This window comes from Acartia tonsa, chromosome 2 (genome assembly GCF_053477335.1).
Source record: "Acartia tonsa isolate MP-2025a chromosome 2, ASM5347733v1, whole genome shotgun sequence".
NCBI lineage: Eukaryota > Metazoa > Arthropoda > Copepoda > Calanoida > Acartiidae > Acartia > Acartia tonsa.
This window is the reverse complement of record NC_137261.1, coordinates 53924019-53945079: the sequence shown is the minus strand read 5'-3', so window position 1 is coordinate 53945079 and position 21061 is coordinate 53924019. Positions and strand designations below refer to the sequence as shown.

General features: G+C 32.8%; 1 protein-coding gene and 1 long non-coding RNA gene across 2 annotated transcripts in view; both read right to left on the bottom strand.

The window, feature by feature from the left end:
• Positions 1–21061, bottom strand: part of LOC145312613 (uncharacterized) — a 37912-nt gene that overhangs the window by 1475 nt on the left and 15376 nt on the right. The window contains exons 6-19 of the mRNA XM_080151872.1: positions 20289–20377; positions 19476–19560; positions 18804–18845; positions 18038–18082; positions 17309–17386; positions 16161–16273; positions 14843–15004; positions 9936–10036; positions 9147–9236; positions 7210–7290; positions 3940–3984; positions 3304–3356; positions 1352–1459; positions 979–1053 (exon numbers count right to left, since the gene is read on the bottom strand). Of these exons, the coding sequence (XP_080007998.1) occupies positions 979–1053; positions 1352–1459; positions 3304–3356; positions 3940–3984; positions 7210–7290; positions 9147–9236; positions 9936–10036; positions 14843–15004; positions 16161–16273; positions 17309–17386; positions 18038–18082; positions 18804–18845; positions 19476–19560; positions 20289–20377 (1167 nt within the window). The remainder of the gene's footprint in view (positions 1–978; positions 1054–1351; positions 1460–3303; positions 3357–3939; positions 3985–7209; positions 7291–9146; positions 9237–9935; positions 10037–14842; positions 15005–16160; positions 16274–17308; positions 17387–18037; positions 18083–18803; positions 18846–19475; positions 19561–20288; positions 20378–21061) is intronic.
• Positions 11536–14319, bottom strand: LOC145312172 (uncharacterized). Its single transcript, XR_013876933.1, has 2 exons — positions 13945–14319; positions 11536–12835 (listed from the first exon to the last, which is right to left on the bottom strand). It is a non-coding gene; the product is annotated as an uncharacterized LOC145312172 (long non-coding RNA).

Genomic DNA, 21061 nt, shown 5'->3' with positions numbered 1-21061 from the left:
ATTTAATTTACACTCATATTAACTTCCTAAAATTGTTTACTATGTTGATTAAAATTCTAAGTTGTCAACATGAATAACATATACGTATACGTTTTAAGCGGGGCTTTTCTTTTGCTAAGGTGTGTACGAACTTTCTGATCTATAAGTGATAATTTGCTTTCGCAAAAAAAGAGTTCTGCAAGATGGTGTACAAAAACATGACATTCTTATTTTCAATTAAAACTTTGGGATCATGGAAAGAAAACGAAGTAGCGGGTTTCTTCGTATTTTTACAGTAGCTTTTCTTCTATTTCTAGCCCTTGCGGGGTAATAATTAACATTTACCTAACCTAACCTAAAATAACCTTTCAAAAGCTACTGTGAAAATACGACGAAACACACTACTTCGTTTTGTTTCCATGATCCAAACTTTGTTTTGCTGCTACTCATGGAAATAATTGTCCTTGATTTAAGTAGAAAAGTATAACAAGGATAAAATTGTCCAGGGTACTTTCGAATTGTAGATAAGATAATGATCATAGATATTATAGGTTTTAATATCTGAGGCTTAAACAACTACTGAAATGATTGTTTCTCCTTTTAGGAAGCTTCACATAGGTCCCTTGGTGGATAAAACTATCTTATTTTTAATCTAAGTCTTCGGTCAAATTTATGTCTCCTCCCTACCCTTTCAAATACAGAGCATCTAGATGCAAGAGGCGCAGTTGCTTGTATATTAAATAGGTTTTTTTTGCTTAAACCTTATAAAATTGAATCTCTATAAAGGTCTTTAGGTGGTTTAAGGCTATTTTCTAAACCTTCCGGCCCTTCTTTGAGTCGTAGGGTGAATCAATTAGTTGATGAATTAAAGAGCAAGGGGTAGGGGGAACTTATTTCAAAATAATCTCTGAAGTCAAAATTCAATTTGAATATAATATTGCAAAATATAATAAAAAGACTTGCAGTGAAGCTTCCTTACTAAATTAAACAAGAACAAACTTAGTTCACATGAGCAGCGTAGATGTAATTCCAAACTCTGGATGGAAAACTGTTCACATTGCAACACACTTTCATCTGAACACAAACTTTTGTAATTTTAGATAAGCTAGGGGTGGTCATTATTGTAATGAGCTATAATCTCTATATGTAATCCTTTTATATAAAAGTAGTAAGTGTTTTTGTCTGAAGCTTAGGATTTCTTTACCTCTTTTAAGGATCTTCAAATGTGTGACTTGGGTGTGTTTATATTTCCAACGCTATTGGCTGATATTCAAAGACCCCTATTGAAAATCCGAACAGGGTCCTCACCCTGTGGGTAGAGTTACATATAGCTCGTGCCCCCTCTATTCTTATACTTTAATACAATAATTACCTAGTTTAAGAAAGCCATCTTCAGCAGCGTGTATGATAACATTGTTGATAATAACTTCTTTGTAATTCAAATTCTCCTTCTCAATCACCTTAATTCTCTCAAATGCTCCTAAAAACGAAAAAGAATTCTTTGTCTTAAAATTGTTCAGAAAGCTAAACTTTAAAAACATAATCGCACATAAACTGCGAACCAAAAAAATAGACAAATCTGAATTTGCAGAATAGTGTAAATATAAAATGTAGATGCAGCTTTTGGTTACAAGTTTCCACCGTAAATTTTTTATTAATCAGCACCAATGAAACATAAGATCTCAAAAACAGCATTATGGTTAAAAACACCTGAGAAAAGTGCAAAAAAAACATTTTTTTCCATCGATTTGTTTTGGTTTTGCATATCTTTTTGGTTCTCCAGTCTTTAACCAAAATGCTGTTTTTGAGATCTTGTGCTTTATTAGTGCTGATTAATAAAAAAATAACGGTGGAAACTTGTAACCAAAAGATGCATCTACATTTTATATTTACAGTAAAATCATCCTAAATGTATATCAAAGCTGCTATTCTACAAATTCAGATTTGCCTATTTTTATGGTTTGCAGTTTAGCTTTGAGGCTTTTCAACAAAGTTTCTGTCAAGCACTGACTCCGCCCCCTACCCACTGAATTAAAAAATAAATAATAATGTGGTGGGAGGTAGTTTTTTTCCAATGCCTCAACACTGCAGAGCTACCCTTGATCAAATATAACCTTACTTAAACCTGACTTAATATACAACAAAAAAAATTCACCCTCCTTTTTAAAAATAATAAGGGGTGGGGGGTCATTTGTGCTCATCAAGACACTTTGAAGGAAAACACCATGGTTAAAGTGTCTAGAACAACTAAGATTTTATTTATTAAAGGATATTAATTTGAGTTGTTAATTTAAAAATTGTCTTATCATTTCCTAACAGTTAATTAAGTACCCAAGGTTTATTATTGCCAGCGGCAGAGAAATACATTCTATAAAATGATAAGTAGAACAAGATCAACGAACATAATGGAAAAAATATTAAATATTTTTTGGGAGGAGGTAATTTTTTTTCTCGGGGGGGGGGGGGGAGGACCTAAAGAAAATAGCTTTAAACCTTTGAATGGTCGATTGCTATAACGTAATGCTTAGCTGTTTAAATCACGTACTAACTTTATAATCGTTGCCAGAAAGTTCGTAAGCCATTTAAAACTTGCTTATTTTTAACTTTTCTTCAACTATTTTAAACAAAGCCTTTCTGTAAGCAATTTCTAAAAATGTAAGTTTGTTCTTAAACAGAATCTGGTTTTTACTCAATTTTGCAACAAGTTTATATGCAATTTTGTTTATATTTATAAATTAGAATTCTGCTTATACTCTATAAGTGGTCATGTTTATTTGTTCTAATGTTTAATTTCAGAGATTTGTTTTTATGGATGTTGTCATCCTCTGTTTCTTATAAAAGGATATATAAAGATACTTTTAAAAGATAGGGGGCATCGTGGCACAGTTGTAGCACACTGGGCTAGATAGGGGGCATCGTGGCACAGTTGTAGCACACTGGGCTACGGTTTGGAGAATTCGAGTACAATTCTCCATGTGTTGACTCAAATAATGATCACGCAACTTCCCCTGGTTGTGAAAGAAGAGGATTATTGTGTAAGTTTGGATTCCCAATAGTCACGTACATAATATCAGTACTACCCTTATCCCAAGCTCCTCTGCAAAGAGCGTCATTCATTGTGATAAAATTTGCCATACTCGGCGAGGGTAAGGTGATAATGAGTAGGTATCATGAGATAGTGGGTCAAGTCAGAGTGCTTAAACGTGGAGCTTGATGGCCCTAGTGGCTATACAAAAGTTTCTCAGTCTACTCCATTAATACTTAGGTCCAAACCCTAGGAGACTATGGCTAATCAATCAATCAAGATACTTTTAACTTAATCACCTGACTGTAAATGATCAATTTTTATTTCATCAAAAATCAAGGTTTCTGAAACACTAAACAATATATTCATTATTATATTTAAGTAACTGGATGTCCTTCTATCTGTCCTTTTGGGGTGATAGTGGAGGGTCGAATCCCCCCTCCATTACCCTCTCATTCCATTTCTTACAACTAAAGGCTTTTTTTCAAAGAGGTAGAAAAATAGCTTTAAACCATCCAAAGATTTAAATCCAAAACTATCTCAGGACCTAAAGTAAAGCTAATATGAAGACTCCAACGTTTCAGTAGTTATCAAAAACTTAAGCTATAGACAAAAACCTTACTGCTTTATATAACAGGAATGACATTAGTAAGCTAGTGTTAAAGAACTGGATTAAAAGTCATTAATTTTTACTGATATTTAGTAAGTAGGAATAAAAGTAATAATGAAATGATAGTTATTTATCTAATCGAATTTTAGACAGCTATTCGCGGATATTAAATGATAAAATATAAGACTGAAAAAATTTTGTTAGCCACGAGGGGGAAAATTGTCTGTAAGACGATGCTATACATAATTTTTCAGTATGGCTAAAAACCGGTTCTAATCCAGCGGATATTAATCAGTTTCAAAGTTATACTTGAAACTTTTTTTACCTTATAGCAATTGCTTCTGTAGCCAAATTATCCACAATATTATTTCTTAAATAAATATTAGGTTCAGATATTTATACTTTTGATCATTTTTAAGAAAAGATCATAAAGTAGTTTTAGGAATCAATATTTCAAAAAGTAGAATAATTATATGATACAAAAGATAAAAACTGTTAAAGAAGTCATCATGCAACTATGACGAACGGACAGACCGACACTAATTATAGAAATGCCTAGCTTTTAAAAAAGAGTAAAATTTTGATACACATAACTAACTGAAATATGTTTGCCTTACAAATTGCAAACTTGTTTGCATATCAAAAGCCAGCGAAATTTCAAGACAGGTAACATATTTTTCAAAAAATATAAAAATTGAAATAAAAATTGAAATGGGTTGGTGATTATAAATCAGATACCTATGCTTTAAGTTCATATAAATATGAATTCTTTGTTAAAAAGTTTTTGGTTAAAAGTTTTTCTATAATTATGGCTGTTCCGCTAGTAACGTATAACTCTTTTTTGTTAATTAAGGCATGTTAAAACAAAGACGTTCAAGCTTTTTCATTTGGGAGGGGGGGGGGGATTTAAAAATCAAAATTTTAGCACCCCCAATTTAGATGCCTCTAGGGGCACTTAAGAATCCGAAACCCCAATTTTTTATTTTAAATTTAATAAGAAAAAGTAAAAAAAAAATTTTTTCTTTGGGGGGGAGGGAAGGATTTTTTTTGGTGGGGGGTCAACCACTCCCTCCATTTTTAAATTTAATTAAAAATAACAAAAAAGTTTTGGTGGGGAGAAATTTTTTATGGGGGCGAATTCTCTTGGGAGTATTGTGGTACCCTATCCCTAAAAAGTTATAAACCTTCCATGGATCTATGAGGAGCTACGCTGTAAATAAAAAACCATATTGGTTCAGCGGTTAGCGAGATCCTACGGTACAAATATACAGACAGACAGACGGACATCCTGTTACTTTATTATAAGGATACATGTCCGTGTTCCTGCATGTTGTAAAATATTCGCTGAGCAAAAATACATTGATATTGCAAAATATTTCTAAAGATATAATTTATCTCGAGTATTGATCAGGGATAAAGGAATAGATAAATATAAAGAATTGACACCCCCCTTTCCCCAAACTAAAATCGAGGGGGGTGTAGGGAGTTGTGAGCTCTAAAGGGGTTAAATAATATATTAAAGTAAATGAAAAGGGGACGTGAGCTATAATATGTAACTCTTGGCCACAGGTCGGGGACCCTCTCACGATTTTGTATCGGAACAGAAAGCGATTTGCTAGCAAACGAAAAGGGTCTCCGTCACTTGGGTCATATAGAATATAGATGTCTAGATTATACGTCTATACTTATACATTTATTATTAGGAGATTGATACACCCAAATAAATTGTGTTGCCAACCTATATACTCAAAAGTAAAAAAGCTTCCTTTGATTGGTAAGCCCAATTTTTTTTCACATCCCACTAAATTTAAGGGGAGTGTAACTTTTTAATTTTACACACTCCTTTTATTGTTTTAGGGGGCTGTTAGTGTTCAGGGGTGTGTAGGAATGGTAACCATCCCATTTAATTTAGCCATATTTGAGTGGATACACTATCAACACCTTCCTTCTGCATGTCTCTACTTGTGACCGCAATTTGTTAATGTGTTTTGGCCCTTGGGTGCACATATTAAAGAAATTAGGCTTTCTGGATATAGCTGTTAAAAAAAAAACATATTGCGACTGCCAAGCCCTAATATCTCCATTCCTTGGAGCCTTGTTGACCCAATTTCCCGACTTTCCCCTCCAATGTTTTTTATATTGTAAAAATTGCATCAGTTCAATTTAGTGTAAGAAAGGAAACCTATTTCACAGTTTTATTGCTGGAGAGAAAGAAATAATCTCTCAAATAACTTTTTACCTGAATGCATTCAGGTAGCGCAGGTAGGTATACGACTAGGGGCTGTACGTCAGTTAGATGAAGTATTTTCATTTTAGATAAGATTTAATTGTCCCGTGTTATGAACTTAAGATAGGTACATGTGAGATGATTTATCACACTTTGTGGGGACAGCGGAAAGTGTCATGTGTGACGTCATAAAAATATGTCTATTATCCATCTCTTGCTATGGGTTTTCCTTTTGCACCCCTCCTCTCATTCTTCCTTTACAGACGTATTTTTATGATGTCACACATGACACTTCCCTCTGTCCACACTTTGTGTAAATGTAGATCAACCAATAAGGCTATTTTATGCATTTTTTTACATGATTAAAACACATATTTTCTAAAATTGCTCTTGTTTAACATTTAGATTTCTTTTATTATGTAGATGTTAGTTTTGTTTGTTTGTTTATTATTTTAGTTCAGATTATATATTTGATAATATTAGGAAAAATTACCAATCCTCAATTCACTAAAATAAATAATGGATGGGTGTCCAGTGTTCGAAAGGCACTCTGAGGGAAAGCAACAGATTTCTTTATCTGAAAGCTTCGCTTTCACGGATATTGTTATTCTTGTTTATTCAGTTTTACACATTAGATATTTTATTCAAATATTTGCCCTATTTTTCAACAATACTCTTTTATAATCTAAATATGTATGTATATAGATATCTTTAAACAACCATGTAGGTCGTTGGTTCGAACCCTTGCCTTATCATAATTAAACTAGGTACAAAAACATATGTAAAACTACAAAAAAAGCAGATACTTATTGTGTATGTAATTGCTGCGCTACTTATAAACATACTTGTCTTTATTTAATATCACTTGGTTTAATTGAGACTTTGAATTTGCTAATAATAGAAGCAGCGTATAGTGCCTAATAGAAATGACGTCATACATTACAATTGATCAATGATAGGCCAGTATACATTTTACTGTTGATCAATTAGGCACTAGAAACTGCTTCAAAATTAAAAATTACTTCATAACATTTTTATGTAACAGACGAATTGACGTACACATCCTTATAAAAAAGTAGCTGCGCTTTTAAAACAGAAAATTAGGGTTGGGCCGGATACTTTTTTGGCCGGATACCGGATACCGGATATCCGGTTCCGACCGGATATCTGTCCAACGTTAGATATCCAGAAAATCACCGGATATCCGGCCAGATAATCGGATATCCGGCGTCAAAAATCAGCCGGATAGTTTTAATATTCGGTATCCGGACGGATATTAAAAATTGCCGAATATCGGGCCGGATAACCGGCCAAACCGGATAACCGGCCAAACCGGATATCCGGCCCAACCCTACAGAAAATACTTACTTAAAAATAAATTGTTGTGACTCAACAACCAAAATATCCTCGCGATTTAAATTTAAACTGCAGTTAGAAATCTCGACATATCTGACAAGAAGAAAAAGAATTCATTACATACAACTTCAAAGAAAAACTTTTTATTTTACATGTAGAAAAAAAGGAATGAAAGCAAGGATGACAACTTCCACAGCACGTAGATATTAAAACATCTTGGCACTTCTCAAGATCTATACATTAAGATAAACACACAAATTGACATTTATAGCTTCTTTTATATTGTCTTTGCCGTCAGATCTGGGCTAGATTAATTCTCTTTTTTAATGAGAGTTTTTTTAGTTTTAATCGCCACAGAACTTACCCGTTGTGGTATTGTAATGAATTATAGAGCAGATCTGAGAAAGCACTTATATAGCAGCTATGCACTACACAAATTAAATGCAAAAATAGACGTCAAAAAGTTCTTACACCTAGACAAACTTAAAATCTCATTGAAAAAATTAAAAATGTTCAAAGTTTTTTCCCTTAGTTTAGGCATAATATTTTCTTTTGATGATTAGAAATAACGAACATTTTTTGAGTAGGTCTCTACACCTCCCCCCCCCTTTCATGTTTGTTTATTAAAGGAAAAAAAATTATGTGATAAGGCAGCCGTGTGTAGGCCTCAGTGAAATCGTCATATCATAACTTAGGAGCGGCTACCGATCCCTGGATGAAGAATATCCTTAATATTTTTTTACCAGCAATACTTTTAAAAAATTCTCTAAGAGGAATTTTTATCCAAAAATACAATATGTAATTAAACGAAGAAAAACCTAGAAAAAGTATATATGTAGGTCATTCTATCTGCATGTCAGTGAGGCAGTTAGAAATAGTAAGGGAAACAGGTATAGGTATGTGTTTCCATGCCTGTTGGAAAACTCTCGACCTTGGCTTAGCACGTATCCCATCCGCTTTTAGTCGAGGAGAAGATGAGTTCGAATGTCGGCTCAACTACGCGTCATAACTAAAGACGTTAAAATGGTTCCTACTACTGCTCAGTCAGATACGCGAAATTAATAGACAAAATAGAGGGAATGTCTTGGCCCATTACCATGCACATAAAGGACTTTCAACAAAGGTCTTGGAATCAAACAGATGGTTGTCTGTTGGGTGATACTTAATCTAATACCCAGAGTGCTCGGACAGAAAGCAACTGACAAGACGAAAATTATTGAAATTGTAAATTCCTAATTGATATTTTAGTTTTTACATATTTTATTTTAAAACATTTCTTTGTACATTAATCTATTAAATTAAAATGACAAATTCGCATAAATAGCCAAATAATTCTAAATTTTGTTAGATATGTAGCTAATTTGTTATTGCTGGGCTTTTTATGTAAATAATAATCATCAAGTATCAGCCTTGTGACGTCATAAAAATGAGGGATTATCCATCTTTTATGGGGGGGTTTTCTTTCCCACTTCTCCTCTCATCTCCCTCATTTTTATGAATTTACATGGCTGCTTTTTGAGACACTTTGTTCAGCTACGTTTTTTTGTTCTTATAATTACCTCTTTATTTCTGAATCTATCTTTTCCCTAATAAATCTTGCTGCCTATCTATACTTTTTTTTCACAAACTTTATTTGTCTGTCTGTCTGTCAGTTTTTCCTTTATTTGTTGTCAGTTTGTCAGTCTGTCAGGCAAATGCAAAAAAAGTGAGCCAAGGTTAAGACACCTTGATGCAACGGAATGGATAGGATAGACACAGTTTTAAAATATGTAAATTATTTGAATTTAAAATATTTAATCCTTATTTGGTTTTAAAATATTGATGTTATTATTTAATTTGAAAAAGAAGTCATATCTAAATATTTGTAAGTGTATTTTTTAATGTTCAATCGTTATCCATAAATAAACCATTCATTTTATTGAATTTTTTATGTTAGTAAGAAAACATACCTTGCTCTAACATCCAGAAACTTGAATTGATCCCCCAGATTTGTTTGCTTGATAATAACACTGTCTATTGGGGAGGCTGGAAAATTTAACCTAAAATAATTAGGAAACTTAATTCATCCATTCTTATTTGTAATGTAGGCGCCAGCTATCATTACAAAAGTTATGTAGAGAAAGAGTCAAATGCACTTGTGATATCTAGAAACAAAAAAGTAAAAATCTACATAGCTTTATTTTGGTGATTATAGACATCATTAAGATTTTTACATTCCGAAAATTTATTTGCCTTGGGGTAAAAATCTAAACACATTTTACTGCCCCTAGCCTCTAGGGAGGGCAAAGGAGTTCAAGAAAAATGCTTGAAACCATACCAGGAATATAGTAAACTTCCATGAAAAGAACAATCATTTCGATGCAGTTTTCTTCAAGATCTTAAGCTTCAGACAAAAAAAAAACTATGCTGCTTTATACTATACTAGCGGCTACGCCCCCTAGAAGCCTCTAGGGGCACTTGAGGAGGGAAGAGTTAAATCCCAAAACCATTTTTTAACTTAGATTTGAAGAAAAAATAAAAAGTAAAATTTTTGTGGGGGGTAATTTTTTCCAGGGGCGATTTCTCTTTGGAGGGTGGTGGTACCCTCTTTCCTCATAGTTATAAACCTTCCCGGGACATATAAGAAGCTACCCTGTTAAGAAGAACCCGATCGGTTGAGCGGTTAGCGAGATCCTTCGGTACAGACAAAAAGGCTTACTACTTTATATAATAGGATGATTAATGATTAATTAACTAACCTAATGAGGGAGGAAGCTACTCCACCGTTGATGACATTATTTGCTATTCTTACCACTCTTGTACAGTTAAATATCAAACCTTGCGGATAAGAATATATTCCCTGAAAAATATATGTGTATAAAGTTATATAAACAGACAAAACATTAAGCCATATCAATAATACAAAGTAGTACGATGTCTGTCTGTCTGTCTGTCTGTCCGTCCGTCCGCCCGTCTGTCTGAAGCTTAAGATCTCGGTAACCACTAAACCAATCGGATTCTACTCTTGAGGGTATATACCTATTGGTCCTGTGGTGGTTTTAAGCCATTTTCTACCCCTAACCCCCCAAAAACAAAAAAAATCCCCCCCTTATTTTTTATTTTGCTCTGCTACAGGCTGCCCTTTATTATTTTTTATTCCAGCATTTATTTTGAACGAAAGAATAGCAACATTCTCTCACTAAAAACAATAAATATTGATTTTTTTATCACCTCTTGGGGCAAAGCCGCTAGTTATTCTATAATTGAATCAGGACACGAAATTTTAACCTGAGGTGGATTCTTAAAAAAAAATTAGGCTCGCTACTCGCTGGTGAGGCAGAATTATTTTTGTGAAAAATCCTCCAAAATCACATAAAAAATCTATAAAAACCAAATAAAATCATAAAAGAGTTATTAACATAAGATTTTGTTTATTTTTTGTAGATTTTTAATTTAATTTTGGAGGATTTTTCACAAAAATAATTTTGCCTCACCAGCGAGTAGCGAGCCTAATTTAAAAAAAAAAGAATCCACCTCTGCAGTAAATATAAAGATAGCCAAACAAAAAGATAGACCATCAAATTGTAGATATTCATTTTACAAGAACAATATTGCTAAGAAATAGTGTTGCAAAAATAGACAAATAGACCACGAAGTATTAGTTTACTTCTTAATAAAGCGCATTAATCAAAGGTTGCTTTCACTCAAGCTAAGTTTTGGACCATTTGACCCCCCCCCCCCTGGTAGCTCTTTATAGTGCCTATGAATTTAAAAACTTTTGGCTGAAGTAACCTGAATGACGCCATATTAGAATAGTCTATTATAGCCAGGGAGGAAGGGAGGGGACAATGGGCAATTAATTCAATTTTATAGTTGTGACACTTTAAGGTTGAAAAACCAGATAATTCCAGATAAAACGAGTATTTCTGATAGTGCAACTTTTATTGGAAATTTATTCATTTTTTAATTAATTTTAATTCAAAATGCACCATCCCCCAAATTCTACTTTACTAATAGCCTCTGATTATCAAGATAAAGAACTTGGTAGCAATTCATTTACTAAAGAATATTAGTTTTAGAATTTAGCGTAGAAAAATAGCATAAAACCATCTTAAGATTTTAATGATAAAAACAGTCTAAAAGGATTTCAGGACCTTTATGCATCTTCCCTAAAATGTAGAACTTAATCGGATCGGTAACCAAATTCTTAAGCTATAAATAAACAAAACTTACTACTTTTTATTGGATATTAGCGCAGCTTACTATATGTGTATGAGCATGTTATAAATGGACGTACGGATTTTCTAGTAACAATTGAGTTTTTATGGTTTCTAAATCGTAATAAATAATAAACAAGAATCAGTTAAAACAATTGTATTAAAAATTATTAAAATAACAACAAAATCTACTTAAATAATACATATATGTATATATCATATCACAATAGAATTGTTAGGTAAATATAAAACAATTGAATCAAAAATGATTTATGGGTATAGTCCCATTCGTGGCAACACCCATTAAGGGGCGATTCGTCGTATTTTCAAAATTGCTTGGGGCTGGAAATAGGAGAAAAGCTACTGTGAAAATACAAAGAAACTCCCCTTAAGGGGGTGTTGTCACGAAAGGGGCTACCCTGATTTAATTACAACAAAATAATAAATAAAAATAAAATCAATTAGATTAACTTTTTAAAATCTAAAAAAATTGTCAGTTTAAGACGTACCTACACAGTTACACACACTAGGTATAAACAAAATAACTTGATTAAAATTTGTTTATGAATAAAAAAGGTTGCAGAATAGAATGTCTCAAGGATATTTTTAGTTTTGTATTTAGATTTATGGTTCTAATTCTTAATTATATTTGGTCTAGTTACAAAAAATTTACTTTTTATTAATTAAAGTATTAATAAAACATATTTTGGAAAGTATCAGATAAAACAAATTGATAAAAGTAAAATAAACTTCTAAATGACCCCCTTTTAAATAAAATTAAACAAGGATGACAACATCCATAAAAGCGAAGCTCTGAAATGGAAGGACAAACGAATATTAACACTTGTAGATTGTCAGAACTGAATTAGCAGAATATTAATGCTTCAGTGCAAACAATATTGTAAGTAAATTTGTTGCAAAACTGCATAAATAGATAATACTGTTTAAGGACATACTTAAATTTTTAGGACTTGTTTATAGAGATGCTTTGCTTATAACATTGTATAATAGGAATCAGTTTTCAAAAAATCTAAAGAATCAGATAATTTGTTATAAAAAAAGTTAAAAATCGACATGTTTCAAATGGATGTACGGACATTCTGGTATTGATTGTAGGGTTGCTACGCTTTCTAAATTGTACCTAACTATTACAGGAATCATCATGCAAAGTTTGGAATCGATAGGACAATTCTAACCTGTTTAAATTAACGAAAAGAGCTAACTCTCTGTGACTGAGGTACGGACGGACGTACGGACAGACCGACTGTAATCATAGAAAAGCTTCGCTTTAAAAAAAATAAAATTATGTAAATGTCAAACTACGGACCACCCCTACACGCTGCAGATACCCTCCGTGATGTAACTTAAATTCTTTCTTGCACGTTCGCACCATATCAATAACATCTTCTTTCAGGAAAGCTAATTTTCTCTTTGTTAGTCATCTGAAATAAATATTTTTTTTAGTATTTATAGGCTTAACTGAAAGGCAAAAATATTAATTCGGAACTAATATAAATACCAATGAAATTATTACCTACTGCTACCTAGTTAAACAAGGATGACAACATCCATAAAAGCGAAGCACTGAAACGGTAGGACAAACGGACATTAACACTTGTATAGTGTCTGAACTGAATAATCAGAATATAGAAGTATAAGATTCGAAGCAAAATTGTAAGTAAATTTGTTGATAAACTGCTTGATACAGCATAATGTTTATGGACATACTTACACTTTTAGGACTTGATTATAGAGTTGCTTCGCTTATAATATTGTTCTTTGTTGTTCCAGGAATCAATATACCAAAAATCAGATCAAACGGATAATTAGATCACATAAAAATTTGTGGTTAAAAAAGTAGAAAAATCAACATGTTTAAAATGGACGTACGGACATTCTGGTAATGATTATAGAGTTGCTTTCTAAATCGTACCTTACTACTACAGGAATCATCATGCAAAGTTTGAAATCGATAGGACAATTCTAACATGCCTAAATTAACGAATAAAAGCTATCTATCTCGGACGGACGGACGTACGGACGGACGGACCGACCCTAATTATAGAAAAGCTTCGCTTTTAATTACTTTTGGATATAGTCCCTTTCGTAACATCGCATCGTATTTTACACAGTAGCTTTTTTCCTATTTATAGCCCCTGCGGGAGGCTCTAACCCAACGGGCCATTACCTAACCCTGTGGGGCAATCATCTAACCCAATATAACCTAACCTAACCTAGCCTAACCTAAAATAACCTATAAAAAGCCATTTTAAAATACGAAGAATAGCCCCATATGGGGCGATGTTACGTAAGGGACTATTCACTATTCCCTTACTTTTCTCAAAATTAGGTACCTAAGAATGAAATGATAACCGAAAAGCAAACTTCTAACTGTTAATAATTAGTGGCAAAGGTACAGTATGATTAAAAATGTCAATCTGTATGTCTTTCCCTTCCTAACATTCCATTAATTACAACATATTTTCTTAATATTTAAATTTCTATGCTTTGGTAGTTGTCAACTTTGTTTTGATAAAAAATGTATATATACCGTAACCATTTTGTTGTTCTCCTGGAAACCTAGGCAGTATCACATTTTCTGCTTGTTTGCATTTTATACAAGATTTCATCTGAAAAATAATAAAGATTCTTATAGAGTTGCTTCGTTTTCCAAGTCATACCTAATTGTTATAGAAATCATCATGTAAAGTTTGAAATTGATAGGACAATTCTAATCTGTTTAATTTAACAAAATGAGCTAACCGTAATGGACAGACGTACGGACAGACCGACCCTTAAATTATAAAAAGCTTCGCTTTTAAAATTTTTATAAAATCATCACTAGACTAAATTTTATCTTGTAATGTAATTAGCGTAATTACTACTTTATAACTCATTTATTTTAAATTTTATTAATGAATGATATCTAAAACATAAAAGCAATTTAATTATTAATTTAAAAAAAATAAATACAATAATTTCTATAATCATAACTGCAAACAAATATTCCATAATTATTTTTTCATTATGATTTCAAAACAATTAAAGTAAAAATTTTCTGTCTGTTTGTTTATTGTTTACATTTTTATTATTGCGCTAGTTAGCATAAGAATGCCCCGTCATGTTGCATGATTTCTCGTGACGTCATTCATATTTTAGTCCCCAAAGTCAGTCAGAAACTGCTAAATTCATGCACATTCCCTTTAAGCCAGTCCCCAAAGTCTGAGACTCCTAAAATATGAATATTCGATCCATTGTCCCCTCCCTTCCTCCCTGATTATAGCGCTTATAAAAAAGTGCATAAATTAAAAAACTTTTGGCCTAAGTATCCCGAATGAGGTTATATTAGTATAATGAGCTATTCTAATATGACGTCATTCGGGATACTTCAGCCAATAGTTTTTAAAATTTATCCTTTTTTTATAGGCACTATAAAGAGCTCCATTTACCTGGACATAGTTATTAGTAAATACAATATCCTCTCCGCTGATGTCAATAACACCTCTCCTTGTCACTTCAAATGTAGAATTATCAATGAGAACCGCCCTGCTAGCTCCCACATACAGGGGAGCATTTAGCTTTCCCAGGACACATGATATTACACGGAACTCCTAGAAAATTTTTTATTTTAATATAAGGGTGCTTTACGAAAAAGTGTTGACAAGCATTAAAACTTCCCCCTCCCTTTTTTGAAACATGCTAGTGGGCTTCCAAAGTTTTGCCCCTGAGGGTGCTCTGTCATTACAGGGCCAATTCCTGCAGTGCCTTAATTTTGTGCGGCTACCTAATACCCAATTTCATTTAACCTAACCTAACCTGGTTTAAGCAAGAGACAAACAAACAGAAAACTACCCTTAATTGTTTTCAATTAATTGAGGAAGAGGGGGATTTATTTATGATTAACACGGAACTTTAAGGGAAAATACAAAAATGTAATTTGTAATCCTCCTATAAAAGTTAAATGATCTCTGTCTGTATATTTGTTTGTACTGAAGGATCTCGCCAACAGCTGAACCGTTACGGTTCTCCTTTACCGTGTAGCTTCTCTTAGTTCTTGGGCAGGTTTATAACTATTTTGGAGAAGGTTACATCCACAACATTAACGCCGCTTACGAAACATTTTACGTGCCACTAGAGGCTTCAAAGGGTGTAGCCGCTAGTATAATAAAAGCACATGGCCGGTTCACTTTAGTCGCAGTCTATCCTATTCTATTGCTTTTTAAAAGCGAAGCTTTTCTATAATTAGAGTCGGTCCGTCCGTCCGTCCGTAACGGATAGCTTTTTTGTTAATTTAGACATGTTAGAATTTTTCTATCGATTTCAAACTTTGCATGATGATTCCTGTAGTAGTTGGGTACGATTTAGAAAGCGTAGCAACTCTATAATTACTACCAGAATGTCCGTACGTCCATTATAAGAATGTTGATTTTAAACTTTTTTGACAACAAATTTTTATGTGATCTAATTATCAGATTGATCTTTTTTTGGTATACTGATTCCTGGGACAAAAAAGTACAATATCATAAGCGAAGTAACTCTATAATCAAGTCCTAAAAATGTAAGTATGTCCATAAATATTATCCTTGTATCAAGCCGTTTTTCAACATATATACTTAAAATTTTGCTTCGACTCTTATACATTTATATTTTGATTATTTACTTCAGACACTATACAAGCCTTAATGTCCGTTTGTCCTTCCATTATAAAGCTACGCTTTTATGGATGTTGTCATCCTTGTTTTATAAGAATTCTGCCATATCATTCACCTTGATTTGATGGTTATCAAATTGACTTGGAATAATGAAATCTTTCGGGGAAACAAAATTTTCTGTTGGAAATTGAACATTTTGTATATCAAACACATCTAGCCTTCTTAAACCTAAAATAAAATACAGAGCAAGCTTAAAAAGAAAAATTAATATAAGCGTACATATATGTCCCTATTGAACTTTAGGATGAAAAAAAATTAGGTAAACAAAGTAGGACCTACGCACAGATATACAGACAAAAGAATTTTGAACATCTAATAATATTACGGAAGCTTCACTTAGTTCCTGGAATGATTTTAGCCTATCTAATTTTTAGATTTAAGTCTAGGGATGGATTTAGCCTATCTTTCTGCTTTCTCTACCCCATCGAATACATAGAGACATACACACACACACTTACAGAAAATATATATTATATTATATAATGCTAGCGGCTTCGCCCCTAGCCTCTAGGTGCTTTGCCCCAAGTGGTGATAAAAAAATTAAGGCGAAATTCGTTAAAGGACCAAGGAAATCTTCTACAAAACATAAAGGACCAAGGAAATCTTCTACAAAACATAAAGGACCAAGGAAATCTTCAGCAAAAAAAAAAATGGGGGGGGGGATTTTTTGTTTTTTTTTGGGGGGGGGGGGTTGGGGTGTCCCACCCCCCAAGAAAATAGCTTAAAACTACCACAGGACCAATAGGTATATACCCTGAAGAGTAGAATCCGATCGGTTGAGTGGTTACCGAGATCTTAAGCTTCAGACGGACGGACAGACAGACATCGTTCTACTTTGTATTATAGATATATCATTCTGTGAGTATAACTGCTATACCCATCGAAATAAACTACACATCCTCCTCTAACAATACATCCTTATCTAAAAGTAACAGAATGTCTATGTCTGTGTGTGTCTGTCTGTACCGAAGGATGCTAAGCACTGAACCAATATCATTTTTCTGTACTAAGTAAGCTTCTTATAGGTCCTGGGGAGGTTTATAACTATTAGAGGCGAGAAACCAAGAGAAATCTTTTAAAAGATAAAATAGAAAATGGAGAGAGAGGGGCATTTTCTAAAGTTCCCCGACCTCAAGTGCCCCTTGAGGCCTAGAGGCGAGTAAGATATAAAAAAAACTAGTATAGAACAAATATTTAGTTTACCTGAAAAAGTATCTCTATTAAGGGTATGTAGAGTAGTTGAAACTATGTACAAAAACTGAATTCCAGCTCTTAAAACTCCTAAATAAAGTATTTCAATAGAGTAAAACAATAGGGGAGGAAGGGGTTAAAAAGTTGTATGTACCCACCCCGTGAACCCTGTACCGACTTTCAATTGGGCATTTGAATATCAACCAATATCATCGTAAATATTAACACAGCAAAGTCGCTACAAAAGAGCAGAAAGCAATTTGCTAGCAGACGAAAATGGTTCCCAATACCAGGACCAGGTAGCTGTCTGCGTTATTCATCTATACTTCAATGCTTTTGGATTTGTCATTTTTATCTAATTAATATATTTACTGTTTATTTAATATTAAATGTCCGTTTTTGAAATTCTTTGGGATATTATTTTTCCTATCAAATTAATTCTTGAGCTTATTATGGATATTTATTTTTTATACATACATTTTGAGCAAGACATGTCTAAAATAATTAGATTTAAAATTTAACTATTAAATCGAAGTTTACTAATTCAATGAAATTCTAGAGAAAATGCATTTAAAAGTAAAAAGGATTTCGATAACGTATCTAGATAAACAATTGTTAAAAATAGGAATAGTGCTTCAGTGTGTTAGGTACGTGACAATGATTTATAGGTTAATAGGATTTTCGCAGCAAATCAACTGAAAAAAAATTATAAGAGCTCCTTTTTCACTGGATTATACTCACCTCTTCCTATCTCTAAAGATCCAATTTGTCCAAAGAAAATAGTCTATAGCATTAATATTTAGCATTATTTTTTCATTTAACTTTTTTGTTAGTTTAAGTTTTTTTTGCAAGTTTTTAAATCAATTGTACCCTCCCTCCCTGCTTAGAAAAAAGAGCGCGAAGTACCCTCAACATTTTGATTTTAATTATTGGATGAGGGAGTGGGGATGGAGATTTTCGAATCATTCCAGCTGCTTACAAGATGAAAACAAACATTATTACAAACAGACAGACATTCTGTTACTCGATAGTATAGGATAACATTTTGTCTCATCATCCATTGGCTGATTATTATGAATTACGCGTAAACAAGAAAATCTAAAAGAAAAATATTATATAATATAATAGAAAATATTATAAATGTAGGTTGGAATATTCTTTCAACTCCCCCTTCCTAAAGTGCCCCTAGAGACCTCTAAAGCAATATGATCTCTGTCTTCTGTCTGTTCCAAAGGATATCTCTAACCCGCGCTGAACCGATATGTCTTTACTTTACAGCAAGGTTTTTAACTATTTTGGTGGAGGGTACCAACAAATTCCCAAGAGAAATCGCCTCTTGAAAAAAAATGACTAAAATTAAAAAGTTTTTGAAATTAAGATTGGAACTGGAATTGTTCGACCCCCCTCCCCCCACCACACTTAAAAGACCATTAGAAGTCTTTAAAGGCGTAGCCGCTAGTATATTGTATAAGGAAAAAAAGTCAACGATTCAATAAATGTTATTCCTGTAGTGTTCCAGCATTTCTTTCTGGTGCATATTCAACTCTTTCTAAATTAATGAAGTAGTTAAACCTTTGATTTTTAACTTAAACAAAGAGTTTTAAATTTTTTATTTATTATAGACTTTTTATTGATTTTATCAAAAGTAATCCTAATATATAAAGTAATAAGCGTTTTTGTCTGTCCCGAAGGATCTCACTAACCGCTGAACCGATATTGTTCTTATTTACAGTGAAGCTTCTTATAGGTCCTGGGAAGGTTTTAAACTATTTTGGGGAGAGTGTCTTCACCCCCCTTTTCCCCAAAATTTACTCTTATGAAACTCAAATCTAAAATTGGATGAGGTCGACTTTTCCCCCTCCTACCTTAAATGCCCCTAGAGGCTTCTAGGGGGCGTAGCCGCTAGTCTATTATATAAAGTAGTAAGCTTAAGATCTCAATAACTACTGAACTGATTGAGTTCTTCTGAAAAGGGAAGCTCTATACAGAACATTTGTTAAATTTTAGGATATTTGTGTTAAGATTTAAGCATATGGGTGGTTTTAGGCTAATTATGTCCCCCTTTTAATACAGAGCCAATAGATGCTAGAGGCGTAGCCGCTAGTTTTATTAGAAGATAAAACAATAAATTAATAAGGTTTATAAAAATCGGAATAAATGGAAAAAAAGTAATTATTACCTGTATTTAAAATAAAAACTTGTTTGATATTTTTCAATGGATAAAAAGACAGAATCTTGATTGATCTACATCCTCTCAAGTGGATCTAAAAATATATATTCAGCACACTCAGAAAGTACAAAAAGAATTGTTTGAACTTGGTTAAAATTTAATTTAGGTTATTGAATAGTTATTTCTAGCATCGTATTATAAACGGCTTTCCGCGGATATAGAATGTATTAAAACCAGTTTTTTTAGCCCCGAGGTGCCGAAGGCACAGGCTAAAAAAACTGGTTTTAATATTTTGATTGTACATTTTTATATTCGTAGAAAGCTGGATATAATACGATGCTAGACATAGTTTTTTCGTATGGATGAGAACCGGTTCCTATCCACCGGATTCGAATGAATACGAGAAAAGAAATTCCTATTAGAATAACCAAAATTATTCATACTCCTATATTAGATTCCAAGGTGATAGATTAATAGATCTTCTTAGGAGTGTTGCATAACGTTTAAAATATCTGATGGTTAAAAAATGTAATATTTAGTTTGAAAATCACATTTCCAAGTTACCTCCCCCCCCTATAAAATTATACATAACAAGGATGACAACATCCATAAAAGAGAAGCTATAAAATGAGACTCCAGGACAAACAATTATAGAGTGTCATGCAGAATGTAGTAAATTTGTTGAACATTTTTTTAAATATATATGGACATTTAAAAAAATTATTGTCCAAAAATTTATAAAAATAAAATAAGAGCCATCAATTACGGACGTACGGACGGACTAATCCTAGTTAAATGAAAGATATACTTTTAAAAACCTACTGTTTCAATAGTATCAGGAACCAATGCAATGACATCCTCACTCAGGGTCAGGGTTTGCGTTTTGGATTTACATTCACAAAATAGAACACCTAAAAAAAGGGTTCCAGGACATACAATTACAAACGTCTGATTGATCAAACGCAGGAGGGGCGAAAATATTAATTTAATTAAGTGTTTTATACAGGTTAGGTTTAAGATATCAATATACGAATAAGCGTCCCGCAGGGGCCAGCAATTTACAAACCTATATGATGAGTGCCCACTCCGACGTTTGTCACTCCGGCGTTATTAAAACCCTCAAAAACATATGACCATTCAGTGAAATTGTGAGTGAAATTGAGAAGAGAATAAACTATAAAAAAGTTAGATATACCCAGAAATAAGATATAACCAACAAAAATCACGAAACCTTTTTTTCCATCTCTATTAAATTAACAAAGTTGATGATTACACTGTAATAACTCTAATAACTTTATTACTGTAATAATACGCCTCTAGAAGTATCTAGGGGCTCTTGTAGAGAGGGGTTAATTTACCCCCCGTTTTAAATTTTATTTTTACTCATTTTTCTCTTGTGAGGGTTGGCGATACCCTCCCCCAAATAGTTATAAACCTTCCCAGGAACTATTAGAAGCTACATTATAAAGGAGAACCATAATGGTCCAGCGGTTAGCGAGATCCTTCGCTACAGACATGAAAATGTTACTACTTTATATAATATTTATTATTATATGTATAAACACATTTATTTTTTTAATAGGATTACATCTGTA